The 27,567-nt window shown below is 34.0% G+C and overlaps 1 protein-coding gene across 1 annotated transcript; it reads right to left on the bottom strand.

Annotated features, from left to right (window-relative positions):
* Positions 1 to 1,617: 1,617 nt before the first annotated feature.
* LOC148278167 (uncharacterized) lies at positions 1,618 to 27,567 on the bottom strand. Its single transcript, XM_088231807.1, has 3 exons — positions 26,345 to 27,567; positions 1,938 to 2,046; positions 1,618 to 1,654 (listed from the first exon to the last, which is right to left on the bottom strand). Exons 1-3 carry the CDS (start codon positions 26,958 to 26,960, stop codon positions 1,618 to 1,620), a joined length of 762 nt encoding a protein of 253 aa, XP_088087933.1. The 5' UTR covers positions 26,961 to 27,567.

Here is a 27,567-nt window from a genome sequence, read left to right as displayed (position 1 = left end):
ATATAAAATTGTAGAATTCAAAATACACAAAGCAATTACAAGAGACATTGATCATCGCCTGGTGTGACGACATGTAGTTTTACAAGCTGTTTTTGTTCCCGTTGCCAAAGTGGAAATAGTCGAGATCCAGAATGACCATCCTATAATTTGTACTGCGTTTTGCGTAAACTGGTGGGCGGGCTATACGCGAGAGGCGAGCCCCAACTATTTATTATAATACATCCAAATAAATTATTGTATACGTGGTTTTTCAGGGCCACGCCGCGATACTTCGGAGGCACATTTCTCATGACGTACCTTTAAAAATATTCTAATGAATTTTAATGAAAATCGCAAGTTCTAATTTTTAAAAAAATAGAGAATAAAAGCGTATTTGACCAAAGATACGCGCCGGAAGCGGACTGGGGAAGCGGATGGGTAGGGGAGGGGTAGAGGATTGTGGACCCTTCCATATTTTATAATATTTCAATCCCTATTTTAGTTCGATACATGGAGGATTTTCCCCATTTTCAAATTATTTTATTGAATTGAATTTTATTTGTAGAATAAGGATGATATTACCTTATTTTACCACTTTGCTTAGGCGTGACTTTATATTAGGTTTATAAGTAAGGCTCCGTGTACATAGTAGTTTTCTTCTTTTTTCATCTTTCCCTTATCACCGAGGATCATGATGACCATCACAATCATACTTCGTTCTCCCCCGAAAATAACGTTTCTTATTGAACAATATTTTGTTTACATAACATATGCTAATATAAACAGCTCACAAGGGAGTTGAATCCAGTTCTTGTCTACAAAAATTTAGACAAACTCAAAATATGGTTGATAAATCCACCTGGTCTGAAAGAAATTGAAAAAAAAATCATTTTCAGGCGTTGCCTAGTGTGAGGTGAAATAATTCAATTAGACAAATCTCACCCGCATAAATAAAGGTTTCCGCACTTTTACTTCACAAACATCAACAAATGAAAGAATTGAAGGAACATAGATATTCAAATATGGACAGAATGGTGAATGTTACACAGTGTGTAAAGTGGCCACTTAAACCAGCCATTGACAGGTCATAAGCCCTGTAGATGCCTAGACTTTTATATTACCTTCTATTAAATGTTCTTCATCTCTGTTGTAATAGTTTCTTATTCAAGTTTGTTGCGGCCGTTAAAATTCCGCAACGATAAGATTTCCAGTTTATAAAAACCTTACCCGTACAACAATAGATGACGCTAGTTTTCTCCATACTTTTATTTTATACAGTAAACCGATGTGATATTCAATCCAAGTATATACGTGCAGAATCAAAAAATGTCATACGTGAATATAGGTATATAGGTAGAAATGTGAATTTTACTAAGTGCGTAAAATGATCACTCAACCCAGCCGATGACAAATTTGATTTGTAAATGCCTACCCTATGGATGAATCAGATATCTGATAACTATCCGGTATCCGGCCTTTCCGGCCTAATTTTATTATCTGACCGAATACCGGATAGTAGCTTGATATCCGGCGGATATCTAATATTCATTAAACTGGGAAAATTTTATGAAATCAAAGCCTATAATTTATTGATATCAGCCGTGTTTAGGAAAAAATGTATTTCTTGCATAAAAAGGGTCAGTGTTCAGTATACACTCTAGAAAAATTATTTGACCTGGAAATATAAAAAATACTCATCAAAATAGATTGTTTAACGAAAATCACATTTGCGTGAAAAAAAAGGATATCCGGCCACCCGGCTTAGGGGATTTCCAAATACCCTGTATCCGGTATCCGGTTAAACCACTATCCGTTTAGACACTACCCTGCACTTTAATATTTTCAACAGCTTTAATTTTGTTGAAAAACTATTTGAAAAAAGTTTTTATTTACTACTAATTAATGGTACATAAGATGAGTTTTTTAAAACATTTTAGATTCAACAGGAATTTACTCACGGTAAGCCAACAGTAAGTGCAAGGGCTTGTTTAGCGAGGGCGCACGTTGAGCCCTGGGCTAGGGGCGGGGGTCCCTGTGCGAGGCTACGCCGTGCTGTCACCGGAGGACCTAAGATAAGAAAATACTAATTAATACATTTAAACAAAAAACTAATTAGGTATCCACCAGTACAGTACCCGATCACGAAATGAAAATCAAATAAGACCTGTGAAGTCAACGACGTTTGGTACTACAGTAAAACTCCAACTATCCGTATTAATGAGTGCCAGATTTTATTGCTTTTGAAAAAATACAGCGAATTGAAATTGAAAAAATGAAATTAGTTGCTGAATGTGCATCTTGCGTGGTTTATGCTATGTATATGTGCCGCATGTAATGTATATGTTTGTGTATGTTTTATATGCGCGTTTATGTGTGTGCGTGGATAGCTCAGAGTGTACATTCGGTATTTTTATTTATTTTAATTTATTACCTCCATGGAAAACGCAAATGTTAACAATTATTCTTTTCTCACTTGAAATTCTTATTTATTAATTTTTTTGTCTCATTTAATGTTTATATCTTTTGCATAATTTATGAAAACTTAATTGGTCTTTTCATGTTAAAAAAATGTTGTTTTTAATACTTATTATGTATGACTGTATGTTTTCTGAATAAAATCAAATTAAAATAACTGGCAAATCTGCCTTTTACAGTCATTTATAATACTACATATTTGGCTTCATTTTTTAAAATTTTAATTTCTTAAATTGGCACTGGTGTTAACTCATTTTATATTCATATAAACCGACTTTTTTGTATATTTTGTATGCTGATACACATACATGTTTGTTATTTTTCTTTTTCTTTTTATATCCATGTTTTATATTGTTTGGGCTATGTATAGCGTGTGAGCTCGCCAATATATGACAGTAAAAATTTTATTGTCTTTGAATTTCCTAGAGTTTTAACCATCGAAAAAAAAGAAGATTGCAAATAAAATCAACAGACAATGGAAATTTGATGTGTATTATTTTAATATATTGTTTATAACAGAAAAATACATAGAGAAATATGCATTTTTATTTTTTGTAATAAAAACAGTCTAGTAAATTCGAATAAATAAAAATACGCTTTATATTAACAATATTAATTAAAATGCAAAAATAATATTGAATACTTGAAAAATAAATATTACTGAGTGTTACAAACATAATTTAAAAAAACGGATAGCGATTAAAAGTAAAAACTATCTTTAGTTTAATTCTTATAGCGATAAATACATAAACATTATAAAACAGGAGTTATACAAAAATAATATTGTAACTAGGCGGCTACCTACACGGTTAAATTTCGAAACACCACGCAATTTCTTATCTCGGCTACGCTATGTAAAATGAAAAAAAATATTTAAATTAATAATTTCATCACGTCATGAAGTCGCCCCTGGGTAGCGCCTGCTAACGTCAATCAACAAAAACATCCTCGTTTTAATAACAATATTTCGGCTACGCCATAAATCTCTTTTTTTAAATAATTTCTCACGTCACAAAGTCGCCCCTGGGTAGCGCCTGCTAACGTCAATCAACAAAAACATCCTCTTTTTAATTACAATATTTCGGCTACGCCATAAATCTCTTTTTTTAAATAATTTCTCACGTCACAAAGTCGCCCCTGGGTAGCGCCTGCTAACGTCAATCAACAAAAACATCCTCGTTTTTATAACAGTATTTCGGCTACGCCATGAATTTCTTATAAAAAATGTCAAAACGTCACAAAGCCACTCTTTGAGTGTCGCTACTGACATCATTTACAAAAACATAATTATTTGTGCTTTTTTCAGGTACGAAACATTTTTTTAAATACACCTACCTAACCGATAAAATACTATTAGTAATTAAACCAAGGTGTGCTTTAAAGTTCCGTATGGCCAAATAATATTATTTATTATTAGAATATTATTGACATGTAGTTCAAGCATTGCTGCATTCACGTTGCTTTACTTCTGAGAGCTCAACTGCTATGTTTTTCTATGGTTATGTTAATGTCATCTGTCATGTATTGGCGAGCTCACAGGCTATACTTACGCCTATTGTTTTTATTTTTTTGTTTATCTACCTAACTCATTATATTGTTATATTATGTATTGTAAAAGGCACTTATGCCGTATAATAAACAAAAAAAAAATAAAAAAAATATCGGTATTCGTAATTTGTGATATTCCCCTATAAGATATCTACCTAGGCATATGTACTATCACGCCCACTAAATGTAAAAACATAATTATTTTTTGCCAGCATACCTACTGATAATATTCACCGCACGTGCCTGCTACTATTTTACACGTGTATCTAGTTTACAATTATATTATTTTATTGATCGAAGTTCAACTTCCAAAAGTAAACACCTCATTTATATTCAAGTTGGAGTTCTAACAGGAAAAATCTTTTTAAATATTAGAAAGAATAAAAAAAAATTGGATTTAAAACATGAGTTTTTTGCAACATTTTCTTTCATCATTACCATAATTCATTGTTATGGTGCACGAGGCACTGCATTTGTACACCAATCGCAGCGAATCTAATTATTTTTTATTACATGAAGGCCCTTTTCACCTACAAAAGGCAACACAAGTGTCACACTTAACCCGGTAAAATTACCGCGCCGGGTGGATTTGCGTGGTATGTGTGAAAACAGCCGAAGGTAAGATGATCAGTTTTACGTTTCACGTGCCACTTTAGGGACTAAGATTTATAGTATGTTCTTTAAACCCTGTCACATCTGAAACCACGATGATCAATATGAACAAGAAGACATATTAGCATATTTAAAAAAATATTTAGAACAAAGAAAGTTTTTAAAAATAAAATATTTAAAAAAACAAATGGTTGCTTACTTCTGCAGAGGAGAAGTGAAGGAGCTCGGTTGTCGGTGCATCAGACTTCCCCCCCCCCTCGTTTCTCCCCTGCAGAAGTAAGCAACCATTTCTTTTTTTTAAATATATATTTTTTTAAATTTTATTCGTTCTAAAAAAATATTTTGATGTGTCAATATGTCTTCTTGCTCATACTGATCATCGTGGTTTCGGATGTGACAGGGTTTAAAGAACATCCTGTATACCTGTTCGGACCAAATCTAAACCTACCTACCCGTCTTTCCCATTTCCTAGCGCACTCCTTGTAACAATAATAGTACGTGTAAGTGCCGGAAACAACATTAAAAATCAGTACAAAATCTAACATTAACGAGTGAAGTACTTTACTAATATTTCAACAAGCGAGCTGTGCCTGCGTCATTTTAGACCGCCAGCTCCATCCAGACAAGCTGTGCCAGCGTCTTCCGACCGCCAGCTTCACCGGGGTTCCAGTACTCGTCACGCCTCATCCATCAGCAGGTTAGTGGAGTTGCGCAACCTTCCTCCCTAACAATACAGTCCACTCTAAATTTCCCCCCTCCTAGGACAAGGTATTCTTCCCACCTCGTCCACTCCTCAACAATACTAGTCGACAGTATTTGGAGTTTGTCCAAATTTTTAGACTCAAATCGCACAAAAAACTTCACAAAAATCAACAGATGAAAGGATTGAAGGGACATAGATGTTCAAATATGGGCAGAATGGTGATTGTTACACAATGTGTAATGTGGCCACTCAAACCAGCCAATGACAGGTCATAAGCCCTGTAGATGCCTAGACTTCTATATTGCCTACTCTAAAATGTTCGTCATCTCTGTTTATATATTAATATATTCTAGTGTAAAAACACCTTTTCGAATAAATATTTCATGTCAACCATGCCCCCGAAATCGAACCCGAGGCCTTTTGCGTGGTAGGCAAGTTCTCTGACCACTACACCATGAGGCCGATATTTTTTCTCTAGCCGCTAAAAAAATTAACCCTGCAGGGTCACCGGAGGTATACATATATGTCGTAAAAAATATATAGCTGTAAGAAATCCAGTCATTTGTCTACAAACAATTGGACAAACTGAAAACGTCAGCCTCACAGTGTAGTGGTTGGCGCGTTTGCCTACCATGCAAGAGGTCTCGCGTTCGATTCCTGACATTAAATATTTATTTAAAAAGGTGTTTTTACACTGGAATATTTCGTAGTCCCAGGGCCGCGATTATGAACGGCTATCTTCATCGATATATACTGAGACGTTATAAATATCGATATTTATGGATGAAAGTGTGTATATTTGTATGAAAATTCAAAGTATCTTCGTCGGTAACCGGTCATTGAACATATTTAGAATAAAATAATGTAAACATATTTTATTTTGCTTTCGATAAAAAACATTTTACTTTTAGGATAAAATTGAAGATAAATTTTAACTTCCTATCAGATTACGTACCCTGGGCTGGTATTCTGAATGGAATTGTGTTGATCGCTCTGTTAGCGTGTATTTAGTATCTACGTAAATACGTGTTAAAAATGCGTTTTCTACGTTCGCTTTTGCGTTCAGAATACCAGCCCTGGGCTGGTACCTAAAGCGTAAGACTGATCATCTTACATTCATGTTACAAAAATGATCAAAATACACTGCGATTGGTGTACCAAAGCAGTGGCCTATGCATCATTAGCTGCAGAAAGGGAATGATGATGAAAATTTTTTAAAATAAATAATTCATGTTCCCGGATATAAGGTCATTTTGCCGCGTTCATGACATGTCACGTGTTGTCTGTCACTTGCTAATAATGGAATTTCTAATTATTATTAGCGATGTGAGCTGTGGCTTTATGCTGTAACTAATTCGTTTCGTAAAATCATTCGTATCGTTTGAGAGGGAACGAGAGCGAAATATAGTTTTGATTGCGTTAGAATGAGATGGATACATGACTAACGAACGAACTTACGAAACTAAATTGTGACAGATTAAGCCAGCTGACTCATCAAGTTTCCAATCCATTGACATTTAAAACTCACCAACACACACGCAAATACACACACGCGCACGCAACCAAATAATAAATCCGCACTATGTACTGGTTGAATAATTGAGCTGGCGCGTTCGCAAAACTTACACAAACGCATTTAAATTTCATAGGATGTTAATTTTAAAAACGTTAGATTTCATTTTAACCAAATGTGCTCTTTTTTACAAATCCGTGTTGGATTAGAAAGTTGTGTGTATAAAAAAAATTAATGCATTCAGAAAATGTAATAAATTAATTTATTTTTACACAAGTACATTTTTCATTTATAATAATATTTAGTGTTCATCATTTTCGACCAACTAAAATCTCTACCGAAATTTTCTTAACCGATTGCTTTTTTTTGCCTTTTTTTTGCTTTAATCCAAAAGGGATTTTAAAAAACATAGCACATTTGACTTAAATTTAATATGAAAGTTTTTTAAATCAATATTCTGTGCATTCACAATGTGTTTGTGTAAGTTTTGCAAACGCACTAGCACTAGATAATCGACCATTCACAGATACTATACAATGCGTGTGAAAGTTTTCACGGTCACTGTTATCAATGTGTTTTTTTTTGGGTGAAACCGTGTGTGTTGGAACTGTTCAGACGGAAGCTGTTTATAAATTAAGTTGCCGAGGATGTGATAAAGTGTGCACAGGACAAACAGAGCGCACAGCAAAGAAAAAGATCGACGAACACAAAATAGCGTGTAAACTTGGGCACCCTGACAAATCTGCAATAAAACACTTTATAGACACCGGTCATTTTTTTGTCTTCGAACCGAAAATTTTACATAAACCCACGAATAATAAAAGAGGCAATTGAAATACACAGACACCCAAATAACATAAACAAAGACGACGGGCTTAAATTAAACTCAACATAGTTCCCAGCACGACATACTCCAAAAACTAATAGAAATGTGCCTATTCCCGACTGCGACAAGGTACAAATTACTAGTTTTTAACTTATAATATTAGAAATCAAACCCTGATTTGAGTCTACTTAACACTTTATTTTATTTTTACAAATATAAAAAATAAAAAAACAAAAATTTCGTGGCAATTGTTTCGCCTTGTTAGGGTATTTTCAAACGAATGTGTGTAACATTCGTTGACATGTGACATGAAAATAAACACCAAATCAATCAAAAAATTACTAGTACTTAAACACATACTTTTTTCTACGAAGCACTCAGTTCACCTTGAAGATGGCTGCTGCAATGGTAGCCGAAACGTCGGAACAAATCCAACACACACGGTATCACCCAAATAAAAAAACATATTGACTAAACAATGCGTTTGTGTATGTTTCGCGGACACGCCAGCTTTAATTAATCGCCCAGTGGACATCACACTGGATTTAGAAACCAGACAATGGTGACACATTGGCAATCAACAAGTTAGATTATTACAATAAAAGACGAAGTCGTAGTAGATTATCAACAGTATTGTTGGATTTAAATATAAAAACTGCTACGCGAAACATGATACGAGAATTTGTAAAGCCCATCTCACACAGCACGATAAAATAACACAGGGTCAACAATATTTTAGACTGAATTTTACTCCTTAACTTACTGCCTTTGTTTTCAAGTAATGCTACATACCACACACCTATGGCCCGCATGTGTCGGGATATCTTGATTATTTTTGTTAAATAAAGGATGATCAGCTTCAGGTACCAGTCCAGGGACTGTGAAATATTATAGTGTGAAAACACCCTTTTAATTCAAGTTTTCATATCAACAATGTCAGGAATCGAACCCGAGACCTCTTGCATGGTAGGCAACCATTACACCACGAGGTCGCCGTACAAGATATACTGCAGAGATAACAAAACTGTCATCTTTCATGATACTCTCGCATTTTAGGAATAAATTTTTAAGTACATACGTACACCTTATTTTTCCTTGCTTTCTATAAACTGAAAAAAAGGTGTATTAAAAAAAACAACAACAAATAAAAAATAATATTGACTGAATGAGGAGCTTCAGCCCTACGGGAAATTGGATAAAAAAAAATTTTCTCGCGTGCGGTAAAAATTAGAGCATTAAATTGTACAGCAAAGTTTTTTGAAAATGTGTGAAAAAAAGAATAAAAAATATTTTTATTAAAACGCACTACTTTGAACGACGTCACTGGTACATATGAACCAACCAATAATATGACAGTTGTGAAGGATATCAGGTTCACTTACCGTAAACGAACCAATCGGATGAACTGACAGAGAAGACCCTCTGACGTCACACGCGGAGTTATTTCAGAAACACAAATCTTAAAAAATTGTAGCGCTAATAATACGATATACAAAAATATTTTTAATAAAATTTAGTACAATTCTCTCAACTATAGAGCATCAAAGACCACAACAATTTGACATAGCTAATGGAGAAACCGGACCAAAAATACTAAAATCGGAAGTGATAAACGCGATTAACCAAATCAAAAATGGTAAAGCACCTGGACCTGATGAAGTATTTGCAGAGTTAATAAAGCTTGTAAATAACAATGATATCGATATATTTGTTAAGTTATTTAATCAAGTATATGCTACCGGAGTAATACCAAAAGAATGACTTAAATCGACATTTATTACCTTACCGAAAAAAAGGAACGCAAAAAGGTGTAGTGAATATAGAACAATAAGTCTTATGAGCCACATTCTAAAAAAATTTCTGAAAATCTTTCACGGAAGAATATATAAAATGTGTGAGGAAAATTTTAGCGAAACACAATTTGGTTTTAGGATATGGTACAAGAGAAGCTCTCTGTTGTATTCAATTGCTTGTTAAAAGATGCCGTGACATGAACGTAGATGTATATGCATGTTTCATAGACTATGCCAAAGCTTTTGATAAAGTACGTCACAAAAAACTTCTAGAAATTTTAAAAATTACCTAGATTCTAGAGATATAAGGATAAATGGTAACCTCTACTGACGTCAAAAAGCTGCAGTGAAAGTGGATGATGAATTGACATCGGACATAGACATATGTCGAGGAGTCCGGCAAGGATGCATTATGTCTCCTCTCCTTTTTAATATGTACTCGGAAGCCATTTTTAGAAATGCGCTAAATGAACTAACAAACGGCATTAGCATAAATGGACAAATTATAAACAATATCCGATTCGCGGATGATACTGTCCTTCTACAGATAGTATGGAAAGCCTGCAACTATTATTGGACAAAGTTCACACGGCAAGTTTGAATAAAGGGCTGGAGATTAATATTTCCAAGACTAAATGTATGGTTATTCGGAAAAAGCCACAAACTTTCCCAATGACTTTAAAACTTGGAACGCAGGTTATTGAGCAAGTTCATCAATATCAATATTTAGGATGCTGGCTGAATGATAAATGGGATCACTCGCAGGAGATCAAAGTCAGAATAAAGATGGCGCGAGACTGCTTTTTCAGGATGTGTGACCTTCTTCGCAGTAAAGACTTTAATTTAGGCCTCCGAATGCGCATTGCTTGATGTTACGTCTTCTTAGTACTTTTTACGGCGTCGAAACGTGGACACTTACCCAAAACACTTCAAAAAAGATCGAAGCCTTTGAAATGTGGTGCAACAGGAGGATATTAAAAATCTTCTGGGTGGATAGAGTCCGAAACGATGATGTTCTCCGACGGATGGAAAAAGATAAAGAGGTACTGAAGACCATAAAGAAAATAAAACTTGAGTACTTTGGGCATGTGATGAGAGGCAAAAAATATAAAATTTTACTAGTCGTTCTACAGGGAAGGATTGAAGGAAGACGCAGTGCAGGTAGAAGGCGCATCTCTTGGCTTAAGAACTTGCGCGACTGGTTCCATTGCAGCACTCGGTCTTTGTTTAGGGCAGCTGCCAATAAAGTAAGAATCGCAACGATGATCCGTCTTTGTCGTATTGTTAACTCGAGACAAGATCTGGACTTTTTTGGTTTAAGTTTACAACGATTTAAACGAGCACTTAATAAATAGTCCAGATCTTGTCTTGGTGTCCCTTATGTTTGTCAATGCTTCTTTTCTTTTTTTAAATGTTTTAAACTATTCTTTTGTTGTAATATTTTAACCCTATAAACTGTATACATGGACAATGTCCGTTAATAAATAAATGATTTCCAACCTCCATCGGGGAGAGGAACCATAAGAAGAAGAAGATAGAGTGGATCATTTTAATATAAGTTTTAGTTGAATGTCCCCACGACTTATCTATATCTTATAATTTATTCTACTTAAGAAAAATAAATTATTTTCAGAGTTCTTTTAGGCGAAATAAAAAATAGCCTATAAAAAGTACTCACAAGAGTCTGCATTAGTTACAAAATTAAACTGTGGATCACGTTTGTCAAATGAATAAATAAATGTATTAAAATACCAAACCAAATTAGCCGTTGGGGAAACTCAAGGTAAGTCAGCGTCGTTTTGCGCTAGCTGTTGACTCACTCAAATTTATTAACGATTATTTAATGCATTTGATCGCATAAATCAAAGCATAGCATCCTTGCTGGACGAATATTCATTTAACGACGTGTTTATCCTTGCCATAACGATTACTTGACCAGCAGCAAAAATAAGTTTCGCTTATTTCTGGGCACGTTTGACTGTCAGATTTATCAATACCCATGGGTTGTATAAGATATAAGAAGTATTAGGTATACTGAGTTGGACATCATTTACCCGAAATGTTTATTATACCTATAACATTTGAATATTTTTAATCGGGTTGAATTAGTACTTTTTATTATATGGTTTTTAGTTTATAATAGAATTGCCACTTCCACTGAGATCAAACGCCGAATATTCGTGGCAAAAATATGCTTCTTTGCATTGTCATATTTATGTCTGTATTTTATTGTCTTTTAAAATATATGTTTTTATCCCTTTTCAACATAAAGAGGGATCAAAAGTTCATCTTTATCTCTCCTTCCAAACTCATTATCTGATTCCACATTCCTCATCCTTCGATATGTATAACATAACGAACTTTTTCGAGGTTTATTTCCCCATTGAAAAACAGCTGTTATTTTTTATTAATTAGGTTTTTTTTCATGTATGTATCTTTTGATCTATATTTTCATTTTTTAGTAGAAATTTTTGATCAACTCTTCTTCTGACAAGTCTGCCGCAAACCTGTAATAGACGGTTTCGGTTTGCGCTTAAAATTCTCAACCCAAGTACCTACGGCCCGCTGTATTGCTGTAATCTGTAGCTTACTTCGCGGTCAATAATCATAGAATGATTTTTCTCCGTATGAGCGAATCTACTAGGTTTAAAATTACTAAGCCCATTAAGCTCTAAGGTTTAATGGGCTTAGTAATTTTATTTATTTATATCCGCAGGAAATATGAAACATAAAATATTATAAGTACAATAATAAAATTATTTACATACGATTCATTGAATCACTTATAAATGTCAATAAAAATATAAATATATAATATAATTCAACAATTAGTAAATTTAACATAATAAACCAATAAATTTAAATCAATAAACTAAAATCAATAAACACGAATCTAATGACAAGCTGTCTTATCCTGCACATATTCTTAGACTCTATATTAGCTCTTTCCAAAAAAGTTATGCTTGACAAAATCCTTTAAAAAAAATTGTCAGAAAAGCCTAAATTTCAAGAGGTACCTTGTTGTAGAATCGTATGCAGTTTGAGGCAAAAGAACAATATATATTTTTGCAGTTTAGTAGTGGGCACAACTAGCATATCTTTATTTCTCTTGTTCAACCTATGGAAATCTCTGTTTCTCTTAAAATCATCAGTATTTTATGTACATAGATCAAGTTTTCATAAATATATTGACGTGACTCAAAATACTGATTTTTTAAAACTTATTTTAAACTCGATAAAACCAAAAGCCCTGTGATGCGTTGGGATATGACATAATGGAAAGTGGAAGCAAACATATTATTTAAAAATTATCTCATGAATAACAATTGCATATCACCATATAAACAACAGACAACACTATGTTTGCAGCATAATATGAATTTATGCAGTGTCTCCTAGCGGCAGCGGTCTCCTGCAACCTGCAACCGTCTGCGTCTCCTCCCCTAGACAAAATCCTATTTGGAATATTTCTGTCTGAGATGACTGTTGGTTTGGAGACCTTAATATTATGTCCCTCCAGGATATTGAACACTCTTGGGGCCACAAAATAAAAAGAATAAATTTGTGCTAAAATCGTGCGTGTTTTAGGAATAAAATAAATAAAAATAATCAACTATAAATATCTACAGAATCCCAATGATAAAGTACACTTAACTACCAAGGCAGACTTGGCACAACTAAAAAAAATTAAATGTTGAATTCCCTTCAATGCCATTTTTTTCTAATTCTAACTAAAAACATATTTTTATGTATGTTTTTTTATGCAAATACTGGGAAAAATAATGAAAAAATATTTTTTTTTTTTTTTCAGTTATAATTTTATATTTTGGTTTATGTGGACAATTGGGCATTAAAATGATAAAAAATACAAAAATGTAAGGAAAACACGAAATGGCGATTCTCATGAACATATTTTTATGTTCAAATTTATTGCAACAAAGAGGGAAAACATTATTAAGAAGGGAATATGGAAGCATTTACAGGGCTTATGACCTGTCATTGGCTGGTTTAAGTGGCCACTTTACACACTGTGTAACATTCACCATTCTGCCCATGTTTAAACATCCACATTTCCTCAACTCTTCCATCTGTTGGCTTTTGTGAAGTTATAACAGGTCATAAGCCCTGTAAATGCCTAGACTTCCATATTCCCTTCTCAATAATGTTTTCCCTCTCTGTTGCAATAAATTTAAAAATAAACAACTCCCTGGGGAGGAAATCCAGCCAGTCTGCAAGCATTTGGACATACTCAAACATTTTTGAATATTTTTATGTAATTATGAAAGTTGCGGAAACAATTATAACTTCAAATCTTTAAAAAAAACAAAGAAATTACCCTTTGAACTTTAGATAAATTACACTTTTGACAGAATATGTGCAACTGATTTTTTATTTCAAATTTTATCGAAAAAATTTACCCTGGTGGCGACTTTTTGAGATAAATTATAATGGCTAGTATGGATATAATATAAAAAACTAGTTGCCTATCGGTACATATCAGATTGTCTACATTGGGCATTGTTGGGTTAATAATTTCAAAAGTCGACATAATCAAATACACGAGAAGAGGCATACGAATTAGAGAAAGAAATCCTAGCATATATTATGTAGGTATGTCAAGAGACGCGTGTCTCATTCTATGCATCTACTTGTAGTAAAATTAGAAAAGTTGGTGGGAAAACCGTATTTCGCCATTTCTTCTGTCAGAAATAATGAATTGCCACATGGACATTTTCTCGGCTTTGTGTTTTTCTATTTCTGCTGTCGTTTCTTTGTAAACTTATTTAAATGTGTCCTATTTGTACATAATATAGGGCAACATTTAATAATATATTAAAGTATTTGTGTTGGCAAACTCATCGTGAGATATTTCTTCAAATTAATTTAAAGCAGCTGCCACTCAAAATAATTTCTCCACAGAGCCAAATTATTTCGTCTTATTTTTTAAACTTTTCTTAAGAGGAAAGGCGGTCTGATTTTTATTCGTACAAACGTATTTTCTATTTTCTCTCTGGATTATGTACTATAGTAGTGATTTTTTTGCATACTGTGTCAGAACAGCTGTTCCAATACATGAAGGTGCTGGATATGAGACAACTGTACCTAAAAGAAGCACTTCTGGTCGAACAATAAGGAGAGGTCTCAGCAGAATGTCCGTACGAGGTTTTCCCAGAGCATGAATTATGTCATACACAAAACCCGTACGACTTTTGCTCAGAGACATCTCTCATTTATCGCACCGAGAGTGTTCAATATTTCGGAAGAACGTATTAAGCTCTCAAGGACAAAAAATATTTTCAAGAAAGAAGTTAAAGACTGGATTTTCTTTAGCGGGAGGGATTTGAGTAGGAAACTCCTTGATGATTTTCCAAATGCTCGAGTTTACTGTTTACCATATTGATGTGCCATATATATGTTTTTTAAAAATATTTTATATAATTATTTTTGCACAAATAATGTACAATTACCTTATGTATGTAAATAAATAAATTAATAAATAAATAAATAAAAAAAAAAAAAAAAAAAAAAAAAAAACAAATAAATAAATGAATGAATAAATAAATAAATAAATAAATAAATAAATAAATAAGTAAGTAAATAAATAAATAAATAGATAGATAAATAAATAAATAAATAAATAAAGAAATAAATAAATAAATATGTATTTACTATTGGCATGTCTCTATCGTTTTGCTTTTTTGATAAATTGTTTTTTATGGGACTTAGGACCATTCAAACCTAAAAAAAATGCCAAGTTTTATCTGGCGTCTTTGGACGTACGGTTTACCAATAAGATAAATAATTTTGAAAAACACAAAATGTACCAACACAGAAAACTTTGTTTAGATACTCTTTCTTAAAAAAACAACTAAATCGGTTCAGTTTAGAGGCATGGAAAACGGGACAGCGAAAGGTCAATTTTTTCGATTTAAGGCAAACTCAGTTCGACATGCAGTTGTCTTTTACGCACAATATGGGGCGCGCTTGCGAGAGGATGACAGAAAAATTATGTTCAAATACTTATTTATCAAAATTCCCAGACCCCGCCTACCCTTCTCATAAAATTATTAATATTTAAAGCATTTACTTTGTGGTTTAAGTTGTTTTTAATTATTTTATTTTTTTTATAATTTGCTTATTTTAAATATTAAATAATTTCATTTCATATTTAGTGGCTTCAGAACGGGTATTTTTGTACTTTGTGAGGTTGCTAGAACATATATTTGCAACTCTTAAATAGGTTATATTGTGAATGCAGTTAGTTGGTAGAATTCCATTTTAATTATTGGTAAGTGTGTGATAATGTCATAATAAGACGAAACGCGTCACATTGTATGCTCTTGTGTATATTAAAAAAAAAAGTTGAATTTACTAATGATACTATTTTATTTTGGTTCCAGTACCAACAATAGTTCAATTTTGTTAGTTGACTAATTTATAGCATTAACACTTATTTTATTTGTGTTTTTGTATTGCAAGTAAATTATTTAAGTGTATACCTTTTTTCTTTAACGTTAAGATATATAAGTTTAACAGTTTATAAATGATACATAATGTTATTATTAGAGCACACATAAGAATATTTTTACGTGTGTACTGTTTTGAGATTTAAAATAAATAAATTAACGTCGTATTTCGGCACTGAAACTAAAATATATCAATAAATGTGAGGTAATATTAGTTTTTAGTTTTTTTTAAATTTCTAAATGGTTTTTTAAGGTTTTTTTAATAAATTGTCCTTTTACGCATAAAATAATCAGCTTCGTAACATAAATGAAAGCTACAAAAGTTTTGATCTAAAATGCAGAATTTAAGTTCAAGCGAGTCAGAGAAGACTTTCAACTTAAAATTAAAAAAAACCGAAAACGATAAAGGCAGGTCTGAAGATCATAAAAACGTAAAAAATATGTTGTTATAAATTAAATATTACAACCAGAGTTATCTTACTTTAAAAAAAATACAAATCTATAAAAAATGTTTCAACTGAAGTATTTCAATAAAAAAAAATTAAGTATTACCGAAGGCATAATTTTACGTAGAAATAAAAGAAAATTTAAAATGCTTGTATTTCTTTTCAAAATCAAATAAATAAAATTTGGCTTCAGCCACTTTCATGTTTAACTTATTATCTTTAAATAATTACGACAAATTTTAGTTCAATACTTAGTCTTTATTGAGATCCCAGATACCTAAGTTTAGTCTAAATTTGAAATGGCGTTATCTGCCGGTCCAAAAGTAATTATATTTTAGTTACATAAAACTTTGATGTATATTTTTTTAACAGAACTACCTTTATAAAATATTGTTTTATTCTAATTTATGTTTTTTATTTTTTTATCATTGCGCGATTAAAAAAAACATTCGTTTTAAATTGGAAAAATCGTATGATTTCCTAATTTTGCGTTCGTTTTACCAGACTTTGCCTTAAGAATTCGCCACTTCAGTGTTTTTTAAGGCTGATTTCAGCGAATAAGTAATACTTTTTTTGCTTTGGTACAAAAGCTTAGAGTCTAGCGCAGTTTTTAAAGTTATTCAGAAACTATGGAACTGCCTTTTTAGATTTTTGATTATAAGTCCCAAATTCAAGTCTGACTCGCTCGAACTTAAATTCTGCTTTTTAGGTCAAAACTTTTGAAGCTTCCATCAATGTTACGAAGCTGATTATTTTATGCGTAAAAGTACAATTTACAAAAACATCCTGAAAAAACCTTTCAGAAATTAAAAAAAAAACTAAAAACCGATCTGGTCGAAAATTTTCAAAAACTTATTCAAAAATTCATAACTCAGAAATTACGCAAAATCACGGAACATACATGAGGGTGATTTGGATACCCCTCAATATGAGGCACCCACGTTTTACCTTTGGACGTCACTTCTCCGGCCATCCTCTATAACCACTTACAGACTTTTTTTATGTCTACGAGTTTCGTCAAGACACTAATTACTCATGCAAATCCCACTATATGCAAATGATATTTTTTAATTTGTTTATTAATCATCATAATATGGTGAACACACAGTGCTGTGTGTTTTCCAGATCTTCTTCTTTCTGTGCCTTATCAGGTCTCCCCGACGTTGGCGATCACTCTAGAGTAGGCATTCCGGTCCTGCGCCAACTGGAACAGCGCCTCAATACCGCGCACTCCCGTCCAGTCGCGGATGTTTCTCAGCCAGGACACCTGTCGCCTTTCAACTCCACGTTTTCCCTCGATGTTTTCCATCATGATCAGCTGTAGAAGCACATATTTGCTTCCGCGCATGATATGGCCCAGATATGCGAGTTATCTCTGTTTTATTGAGGACAGTAGTTCTTTTTCGGCACTGGCTCGTCTCAGCACCTCCACGTTGGTCACTAAATCTGTCTGTAAAGATGATGGTGTTTAGCCGAAACCCTCAGATTAATGCTGTATTGCGAATAAATGGTCAAACAATCGAGAGAGTGGCCAACTTTAAATACCTCGACAGCCAAATCACTTCTGATCTGAATCCGGATAGGAAAATTAGATGCAGAATAGAGATAGCACGATCAGCATTCAATGGCATGAAATTATTCTTCTGCAGTGATAGTCTTAATATAAAACTGAGACAGGATGGTCAAGTGCTATGTGTGGTTAGTACTGCTCTACGGGGTTGAAACATGGACTCTCAAGGTGAACTCCACGAACCGATTAGAGGCTTTTGAAATGTGGCTTCACCGGAGAATCCTCAGAATTCCGTGGACAGATTTGCTGTCCAAACAGCGAAGTGAAATTAATATTTATTTTATAATTTTTAATATATTTTAAGAATACAAAGTATTTTAAAATTAATAACTTAAATGTAAATATATTCCTGTATCATCAAATAATATCTACATATGTTTCCACTTTCCATTATGTTATATTCCAACTCAACAAGGGGCTTTTGGTCTCATAAAGTTGGAGATACGTTATTATTATTCCTTTTGAATTGGAGGTCAGTATTATACAAGTTTCTGACGTCACTGCGACCTGTGAAGATCTATTGTGACGGGCCCGGTTGTACCTATTCTTACTAAATTTAAGCCCTTAGTTCGTCCTCTCAGTTAGAAGATAAAATATTACCTGTAATATAATGTTGTAGGTACTCCGGACATGAAGCACGCTATACAATAACAACCTACCTGTATCTCTGTACTAAAGTCTCATGAAGTTCCTACCTGTGCAAAATGCGTAAAGAAAATACATTATTAATACAAGATTGCATATAAATCTCCAGCGCACATACAACTTCTCTCATCTCCGTCTTGATACATAACGTTAAGTCAATAACTAACATGAGAATATAAAAGTAACCACCTTGCCTCACACTTAACTACTGTTTTTTCTCATAATAATAATCATCAGTAGCTCAATCACAAATAACTATCGACGTGCTTAAAAACATGCTAAGCATTTGAGCGATCACAATGAAAAATAATCAACATGCTTAAGTAATCGCTGTCAAAAGTCAACGCGTGTGTTATCTCTAAGTCGACGCTCGTGTCGGTTTGTTTTTTTGTTTTCCTCGTAAATAAATACAGTTCATTGGCAAAAAATCGGCGTTACTACAAAAAATAATACTATATATTGCGATTACAATTACTATGGCGACTGCTTTTCTTGGCATTTGGCTTGCCAACCGCCGGCTAAATGGAATAAATAGCGTGATAAACAATGAATAAATACAAAAAAATAGCAGTTTTGGAATATTTTCCATATTTACACCGGTGAAATTCAAATACGTGATTCCGCTGCAGGATCATACGTCGCGAAACGTAAATATTTTGACATTTAATATTAGGTGTTCACGGATGTTCCATTGCGATCGCGAATACGATAAACAACCGTGGTGAGAAATTGTTATCACGTCGCTTATTGTGTCTCGTATTGTGTCTGTCTTTATTACAATTTTTTTCAAGTTTAACTTCTTTGTCTACAATTATATCTGTGGCTAATTTATGAATAAATTTTAAGGATTCTAGTTCAAAGAGTTCAGTTATATTTAATTGTTTAGTTTGTTTAAAAAGTTCTTTTGTTGCTGTTAGAAAAGGGGAGTAAATATTTTATTTTATTGTATTTGTGTATTTGTATGTCATTTTGGTTTCAAGTTCACCGTAGTAATTGCATATTACATATTTCTTATTTTACATGGCTTCATATATTAATAGTTTATCGACAGAAAAAAATTCAGTCTTTCACTGTTGATAAAATAAGAAGTGTGAGCGTACAGTTTACAAAAAATTACAATTACAAAAATTGACTTAACGCCTTTCGTTAAATTAAAACAACCTGATATTGTATAAATATAACTTGTTGTTTTATTAGTATCATATGCATACTTGACCACACTTATAATTATCAACAACTGTAGTTAGTAAATAGTTAGTAATACGAAAACCTTGATTTTATTAAAATAATTACCTTCATTTGATATGAGTATAATTAAACGTAAACGACATTAGGTTCAAAGGTTGATCAACATACCTACTTGTACAACATTTTATAACACGCATACATAGTCAATCGAAATTTCAATTAGTTTAAGAGGAAATTGTGTCTTTTCAGGAGTGGCCAAAAGCATTTTTATATATTTATTTGGGATATCAACAGTAATACAGCGAATACACATGTACATACATTGAAATATAATATATAGAGATAACACTCCATATAAATCCGAGCTAAAAAGTCGTCCCCAAAGGAAAGGAATGACCAGCGGAGGGAGCAAGTATCGTCACGTCATATTACGTCGAATTTGACAAGCAAAAAAAGTGGTACAGTAAAAAGCACGAACTGTTTACATCGGTCTGTAAGTTCCGTTAAGTATGTCGCTCCCTTCCGCATTCGCGTCACCTTTGTTTATCGTTTCACTATACGCCCGACTAACTGAGCAGAACAGAGACAGGAGATAACCCATGAATTGGTAACATATAAATAAGACGTTTTTTGACATTAAAAATGCTAGATTATTTATTACTTACCGGTAAAAGGTTGTGGGTAACATCCCTCTTTCTATTTTTTCCAGGTCGACTTGTGCAGTATCTTAGCTTACATATGGGCATTTTAGTAATTGCGAGGAGAAAAGTAGCCGGGGAATGCTCGCAACAGACTAAAGTCCGTTCTATTAAACATATGCCAATTGGCCGCAGGTTGGAGAAACATATTTTTAACGCTCATGTTTACTCTAGTTATTGTTACCTCAATGTGTACAAACGAAAAAACGTAAAACGAAACCAATAACATCATTCCCCTTTCCACACCTAATGGTTTATAGAGCACTGCATTGGTACACCAATCGCAGCTTATTTTTACATTTTTTTACATGAAGGCAAGATAATCAATCTTACGTCTCAGGAGTCAGTCCAGGTACTATGAAATATTATAGTGTAAATACACCTTATCAAATAAATATTTCATGTCAACCATGCAGGGAATCGAACCCGAGACCTCTTGCGTGGCAGGCAAATGCGCTATCACTACACCACGCGGCTGACCTATAATAGATATCCACAAAAATACTTTATACATTAACAAGTATGTATAGAATAAGAATGTGTGCGGCAAATGTCGATGCATGCAGAAAACGAGGAAGACCGAGAACTCGCGCGACCAAATCCAACAAATACTTGAAGATGGACATGTCAAAACAAACCATCACGCCGTTTCCTCGTAAGGGTACGCAGAGAGGATAGAACGCCACATCACTCTATCTTTGCATACAGATCTCGCTACCTTTACATTCATACATCTTCTCATGCACGCGCGCCGATTTTTCCGACTTTTAACATGTCCATCTTCAAGTATTTGTTGGATTCGGTCGTGCCGTAACTTTCTCGGTCTTCCTCGATTTCTGCATCCATCAACATTCGTACCGTAAATATTTATAACCGTTCTTTCGCTGTCCATTCGCTCCGTATGTCCAAACCAACGCGGAACTCCTTTGTTGATTTTGTCGACAGTGCTTATCTCGGCCTTACACAATGTACGGATCTCGACTTGCACCGCCGTGCACAGTTTGACCACACAGAGATCGCACCCCGACAGCATTCAGCCTACTTTCATCCCTGTTTTTCCAAGTCCATACTTCGCTCTCATACATCAAGGTCGAGACTCCATTCTGAACTGCTAATTTTGCCTCTTGCGACAAGCGTTATTTGCCAAGGTTGATTTCAATACACCGTTCGCTCTGTTCCCGGCACTCACCCTCCTTCCAATATATTTCTCAGTCATTCCATCCCTAGTAAATATACTTTACAGATAATTTCATGAGTCGGAACAATCAGCGTGCGTGCATGAAGAAGACGTATTTATTTATTTACTTTAAGGCAGTTTATTACACATAATTTGAGACATAAGTCCCAACTCCACGGTCCTGTGGTAAAAGTCCTGTGTTGAGTTGGGACGAAGAATATAGACGAAGCGAGGTCTGTATACAAAGACAGAGACAGAGTGATATTTTTTATTTAACAAGTTTACGGACAATGCCCAATTTAAACAAATCAAATAAAGAAAAACAATAATATTTCAATAACAAATAATAGAAACAATACAACAAAGAAAAGCAAAGACAAGTTAATATATTAGGCATCATGGAATACAGGTTAATTCTATAAATATACAGTCAATTTATTGGGAATATTTTTTCAGTTTATTCGTAAAAAAAATCAATTTACAATCAAAATAATTTAGATCTTGATTTTCATTTACAAATCTAATCATTCTGGGTAGAGGCGCGTGGAAACCATAATTAGTCTTATGATGACCGAGGAACAGATTTTTATTATTTCTGAGTCTATGTGAAGGAACATTAAGAGATATTTGTTGGAGAATAGTCGGGACATCAAATAAACTATTAAATATACTAAACATGCAAATTAAATTTGCATTAAATCGACGTTATGAGAGACTGGATATATTAAGGAAAGGTTCCATGTCGGAATAGTTATAGTGATCTCTTGTGATTCCTAGTTTGTACGAATTTTTTCTTATAAATTTATGCTGAACTGATTCGATGCGATTTATATGAGTAACATGTGAAGGAGACCATATTACGGAGGCGTATCCGAGAATGGGACGAACCAATGAGCAGTAAAGTGTTTTTAGAGTTAATATGTCTTGAAAATCTGATGTAGCTCTATTAACAAATCCAAAGAATTTAAGAGATTTGTTAATGATCAATGCATTCATGAAAATTTAGTTTGTTGTCTAGAATCACCCCGAGATCTCTTGTTGAAGTTACAACGGAAAGAATTTAGTCATTTAGTTTATAACAAAAAGTATTTTTTTTTTTAGATTTACAGTAAGAAATTATTTTGCATTTTTTAATATTTAATTCAAGGTTATTTGTTTTGTACCGAGAATAAATATCATCTTCAAGAGCAAGACAGTCACTAACATTTTTAATTACTTTAAGAATCTTATTTTCGTCAGCAAAAAGCCAAAATTTTGTGGTATGATGTTCTATCCTTTCTGCATACTCGTACGGGAGACGGCTTGATGGTTTGTTTGTATGTTTTGTGAAAAGCAAAGATGAACGGCACTCAATACCCCAAAAATCTCAGTGCCCACGTGTTCTATACACTTTTTTATATTTCTAGCAACAATATTACGTTGCCATTTATATGTAAATACTGGTCCTAATAACCGGTTTTAGTGCAGGTTACAGCGAAAGACAACCATCATTACTAATAGATTCATTTCCGCATTGTTCAATTACATGTCACATTTCCAGTAAGTAACAATTATTTATCTCCATAATGAATTATTTTATTAACATAAATATTTATTAAAGGTATTTTAATTCGATTTTGCGCGTCGGTATTCAACACATCTACATAAAATGTAGAATATTATGTACAAAACAAGGAAACCAAAATGATAATACATATTGTTTTATTGATTTTTTTTACTAATTATTTATCCTTAACGGAAGACGAGTACGCAATTGAATTATTTAATTATGTATGTATTCATATTTTGAATCGTAGACAGAAATTTGACGTAATGTGCGAGACAAAGTGATAATAATATGTATGGCCGGCCTCCGCGGTGTAATGGCTAAGACACTCGACTCACGCACGGAAGGTCCCGGGTTCGATTCCCGGCGAGAGCGCAAAAAACGATGTGGTTTTTCTCAAATCTGGGCTGTAATTCACCACTGTAATTGGGCCTCCTGGCCTGTTGTGGTGCAAACAAAAAAAAATGAATTTGTAAGCATATTTATTTATTTAAAATTTACATGTCCATTGCAGCACAATTGCCAACGAGGAAGTTCAGTGCTACGGGTTTTTTTTCTTAAGCGCGGTAAAAATTGAAGCATTTAATTGTAAGTAAAGTTTCTCTAAAACTGATGAAAAAACTAACAAAAGTATACTAGGCATATATCTACATGTAGACTTCTATATTACCTTCTTAAAAGTGTTCTTCATCTCTGTTGTAATATGTTGATATTACCAACTCCCTAGGGGTTGAATCCAGTTGTCTACAAAAATTTGGGTAGACTCAAGATAAAAATATCAAGATAAGTATAAAAATAAAAATATATTTTTAGGCGGTACCTAGTATGTAGGTGAAAAAAATCTATTAGATGAATCTCACCCGCATCAATAAAGGTTTCAGCTCTGTAAATTCACAAACATCAACAGATGGAATAATCGAAGCAATATAGATATTCAAATATAGGCAGAATGGTGAATGTTACACAGTGTGTAAAGTGCCACTCAAACTAGCCAATGACAGTTCATAAGCCCTGTAGATGCCTCCCTTCTCTGTGTGTTGTGTGTTTCGTGTGTTCTCATCTCCGTTGGAATATGCTAAAAATGACCTCACAATTCTTTTAAATCAACCAATGATGTAGTGTTATGATAGATTTCCGGTTTCCGAGAAGTTGACTCACCAATCAGGAAAACTCACCGAAGAGAACTAGTGACGTCACGCGCGGGGTAATTTAAGAAATACAAAATTTACTTAAAAATAAACCTACTGTTTTTTTATTTAGTTTGATAGCCAATAAACAAATTATAAAAATTAAAAAACAGCCAACTTCCTCATTACAATGTACATATTAAAAGCTTACCCTCATACCAGCACTTTTGCTGATTGGGAATATTTCGTACAAATAAAATATGTAATATGTAAAGTTTAAAAACCTTGTATTTTGTCAGTTTTGTCATATCATGAGTACAGACATATAAACATGTAATCTATAAACACAATTTTAAAAAAAGACAACTAAATCACTAATGCACATTATGATACATAGTTGGAGAGGACGAGTCTAAAACTGGTAATCCCAGCGTGGACGAGATCCACCTCTCTCGGTAGGCCGTTCGACAGACCGATCGTCCTCCCCACAGGCATCATCAGCGGTAAATCGGTCCTGCATTCAGGAAGAACAGAAGATCTGAACTAGTAAACACCAATATTTGTTGTACGATAGTCAAAATCATTCGTGAGGACAATATTATAATAGGCGTTGATACTTTTCAGTTACTGCAGTCACGCTGTTTCCCCGTAGGGGTGGTAGGCAGAGAGGATGGACCGCCACACGCGTCTATCCCGGCATACATTCTTAGTTTCTTTCACATTCACCCATTTTGTCATAAATGCCCTTCGGTTCTGCCCGCTTTTGACATGACCGGACTTAAGATTTTGGTTTATCTGATAATGCCACGTCTTCCTTGTTCGTTCTCGTCCCACGTTACCATTCGTTTTCGCCACATGTACCTGTTTTACCATCCATTCAATCTACATGACCAAACCATCTCGGAGACATTTTCTTGATGTTATCAATTATACCTGACTCAGATTTACACTCTCGCCTGATTTCAGCATTCGTGACCCGGTCATACATTAATTTCTCACACATTCGTCTAAGATATCGCATTTTGACCGCGTTCACTCTGCTTTCATCTTTCTTCTGCCAGTACCATGTTTCACTTCCATACATAAGTGTTGGGACTAAAACTCCGTTGTGCCCTGCCAGTTTAGCTTCGATTGACATATTTTCATTAGCAATTACGGTTCTTAGTGCGCCGTTCATTTTTTTGTCGGCATTCAGTCTTCTTTCAGCATTTTTTTCTACTCTCACATCTCTTGAAAACATGCTTTATTTGAGACATTTGTTGTTTACATTTATTATGCGATCAGTAACCTCACTTTCCCTTTTAAATACCATCGCTTTTGACTTACTATCGTTCATCACCAATTCGCTCTCCTGACGGCATATGGTACATCATACTTCTAGAAACTATTTGGCACCTTGATAACTGTTTGAAAGTTATTTTCTACGTTTTCTTGATATTATTCATCTTGTATATATTTTAAATTTCCTTATTTTACATTTGTAATGGTTTAGAGAATTAAAAATAATTTTTGTTTTTATGTGAAATTTTTCGCGTGACGCATTAAGCATTATGGACGCAATTTGTAATTCTTGTATCGTATCGTAGATTATCAATATTTATTGTTCTACTTTTATATAATCACCCCACTATTACAAAATTAAATTGAAAACATAATTAAAGGAAACACAAAGCGTAATTTTTTCTGACGATATTATCCATTTTGTACGTGGCGTCGTACGAAAATTGAGTTATAATAATTTCAAATGTAGATTTTTTCAGTTTTAATTTTTATGGTTCATGTGAATTACAAATTATATCATTATAAGAAATTTTACTAGCGTTTTAGGCTTTTGCGGATGAGTGGACGCAGCATTTTCAATTTAATAAAGCCACAATTATTACTCCGTCTACCAATACTCATTTTTTTATTGTGTAATTTCAATTACATTTTTTCATTATCAGCAGTAATTTATTGTACGTACTCGGTTTATTAAAAAAAATAATGCGTTTTTATTGACTTAAAACATGTATCTGTGGTGTTATTTTTTACCTGTCACGGTCGGATAAACGCCAACATCCGAATGGGATCTAACTTTTTTAGTCAGCTGCTCCATCTTCCTAAAACTCCACGACTTCTTGATCCTGCAGGACAACTGCCTCAACTTGGAAACTCCTTCGACACTAGACGAAGACGTCCCAGAACCTGTCGTGCTGCTGCTGCTGCTGCTGCTCCCGGGACGCTCTCGGACAAACTGCAACAGCTGCAGCATTTTGGAGGGATTCGATGCACTGGAAGATATTCGAACTGGGTTTGAAATCCGCCTCGACACTTCTTTGTACGGCTTTCCGACAGGTTTATGGTGCGATTGATCCCGAAGCTCTCGGCTGCAACTTTCCATCTTGATATCTTTCGATCCCGAGGTTCGTTCGCGATAATCTAGTGGATTGGCAGTTTCATCGGCTGATTGTATTACGGTCCTAACCGGCGCCCCTTTTATTTTTATCGCATTAGTACTTCCGTGGGTGAAAGACTTCGATCGCGAAAGCGAATTTTCTGGAGGCCCGTCTGTGTCATCGCCGGCAGATAATATGGCTATGTTAGGAGAACCCAAACTCCTCTGACGAATGTGGATACAACTCGAGGATCGCGTCGAATATTCAGACATCGTAACTTTTTAATGTTTACTTGTACTTTTAATTATTTCTGCAAAAACTGCGTTTGTTTACCGTGTAATAAAAAAAAATGAATAAACTCATTAGTTGATCATTATCAATAAATATTTTATTTTTTTCTATTCATGATTAGTTATCTGTTTGTCGAAATTATTTCTCGAATGGCACTGAAATTTAGAAGATCAGTTCAACAATAACCTGAAACTGACGATCTTCACGTAAATTAAGTATGAAATTACTCAATGATACTGAGATAATGCACTGTTTCGCGGAAGGACAACACTCGACACTTGTAGTATACAACACTGCCACAAAACAATTAAGACACAATGTGTTGATTTGATAATTTTACAAATCGGCGGCACTTTGAACTTTCCGAATCCAGCGCGATCTAAATAGAATCGAGACGGGTTTGAGATCGAGCCGTACACGTAGTAGAATATTATTATACTCCGCCCGGACAAACTACCGATGGAAAACTGAACACTAAACCAAAACAAAACGTGCTAAATGTTTTAATAAATGGCATGAGACGGATGTAATAATAACACCACGGGTCTACCGCAACGCGTCTTGCTAATCGCGCGCCATAATGACACT

This window comes from Micrasema longulum, unplaced genomic scaffold, assembly GCF_059751315.1.
Source record: "Micrasema longulum isolate JH-2025_06_02 unplaced genomic scaffold, ASM5975131v1 h1tg000921l, whole genome shotgun sequence".
In the NCBI taxonomy this organism is placed as follows: Eukaryota; Metazoa; Arthropoda; class Insecta; order Trichoptera; family Brachycentridae; genus Micrasema; species Micrasema longulum.
Note: the sequence above shows the minus strand (reverse complement) of the source record. Positions and strands in the feature narration are given on the sequence as shown.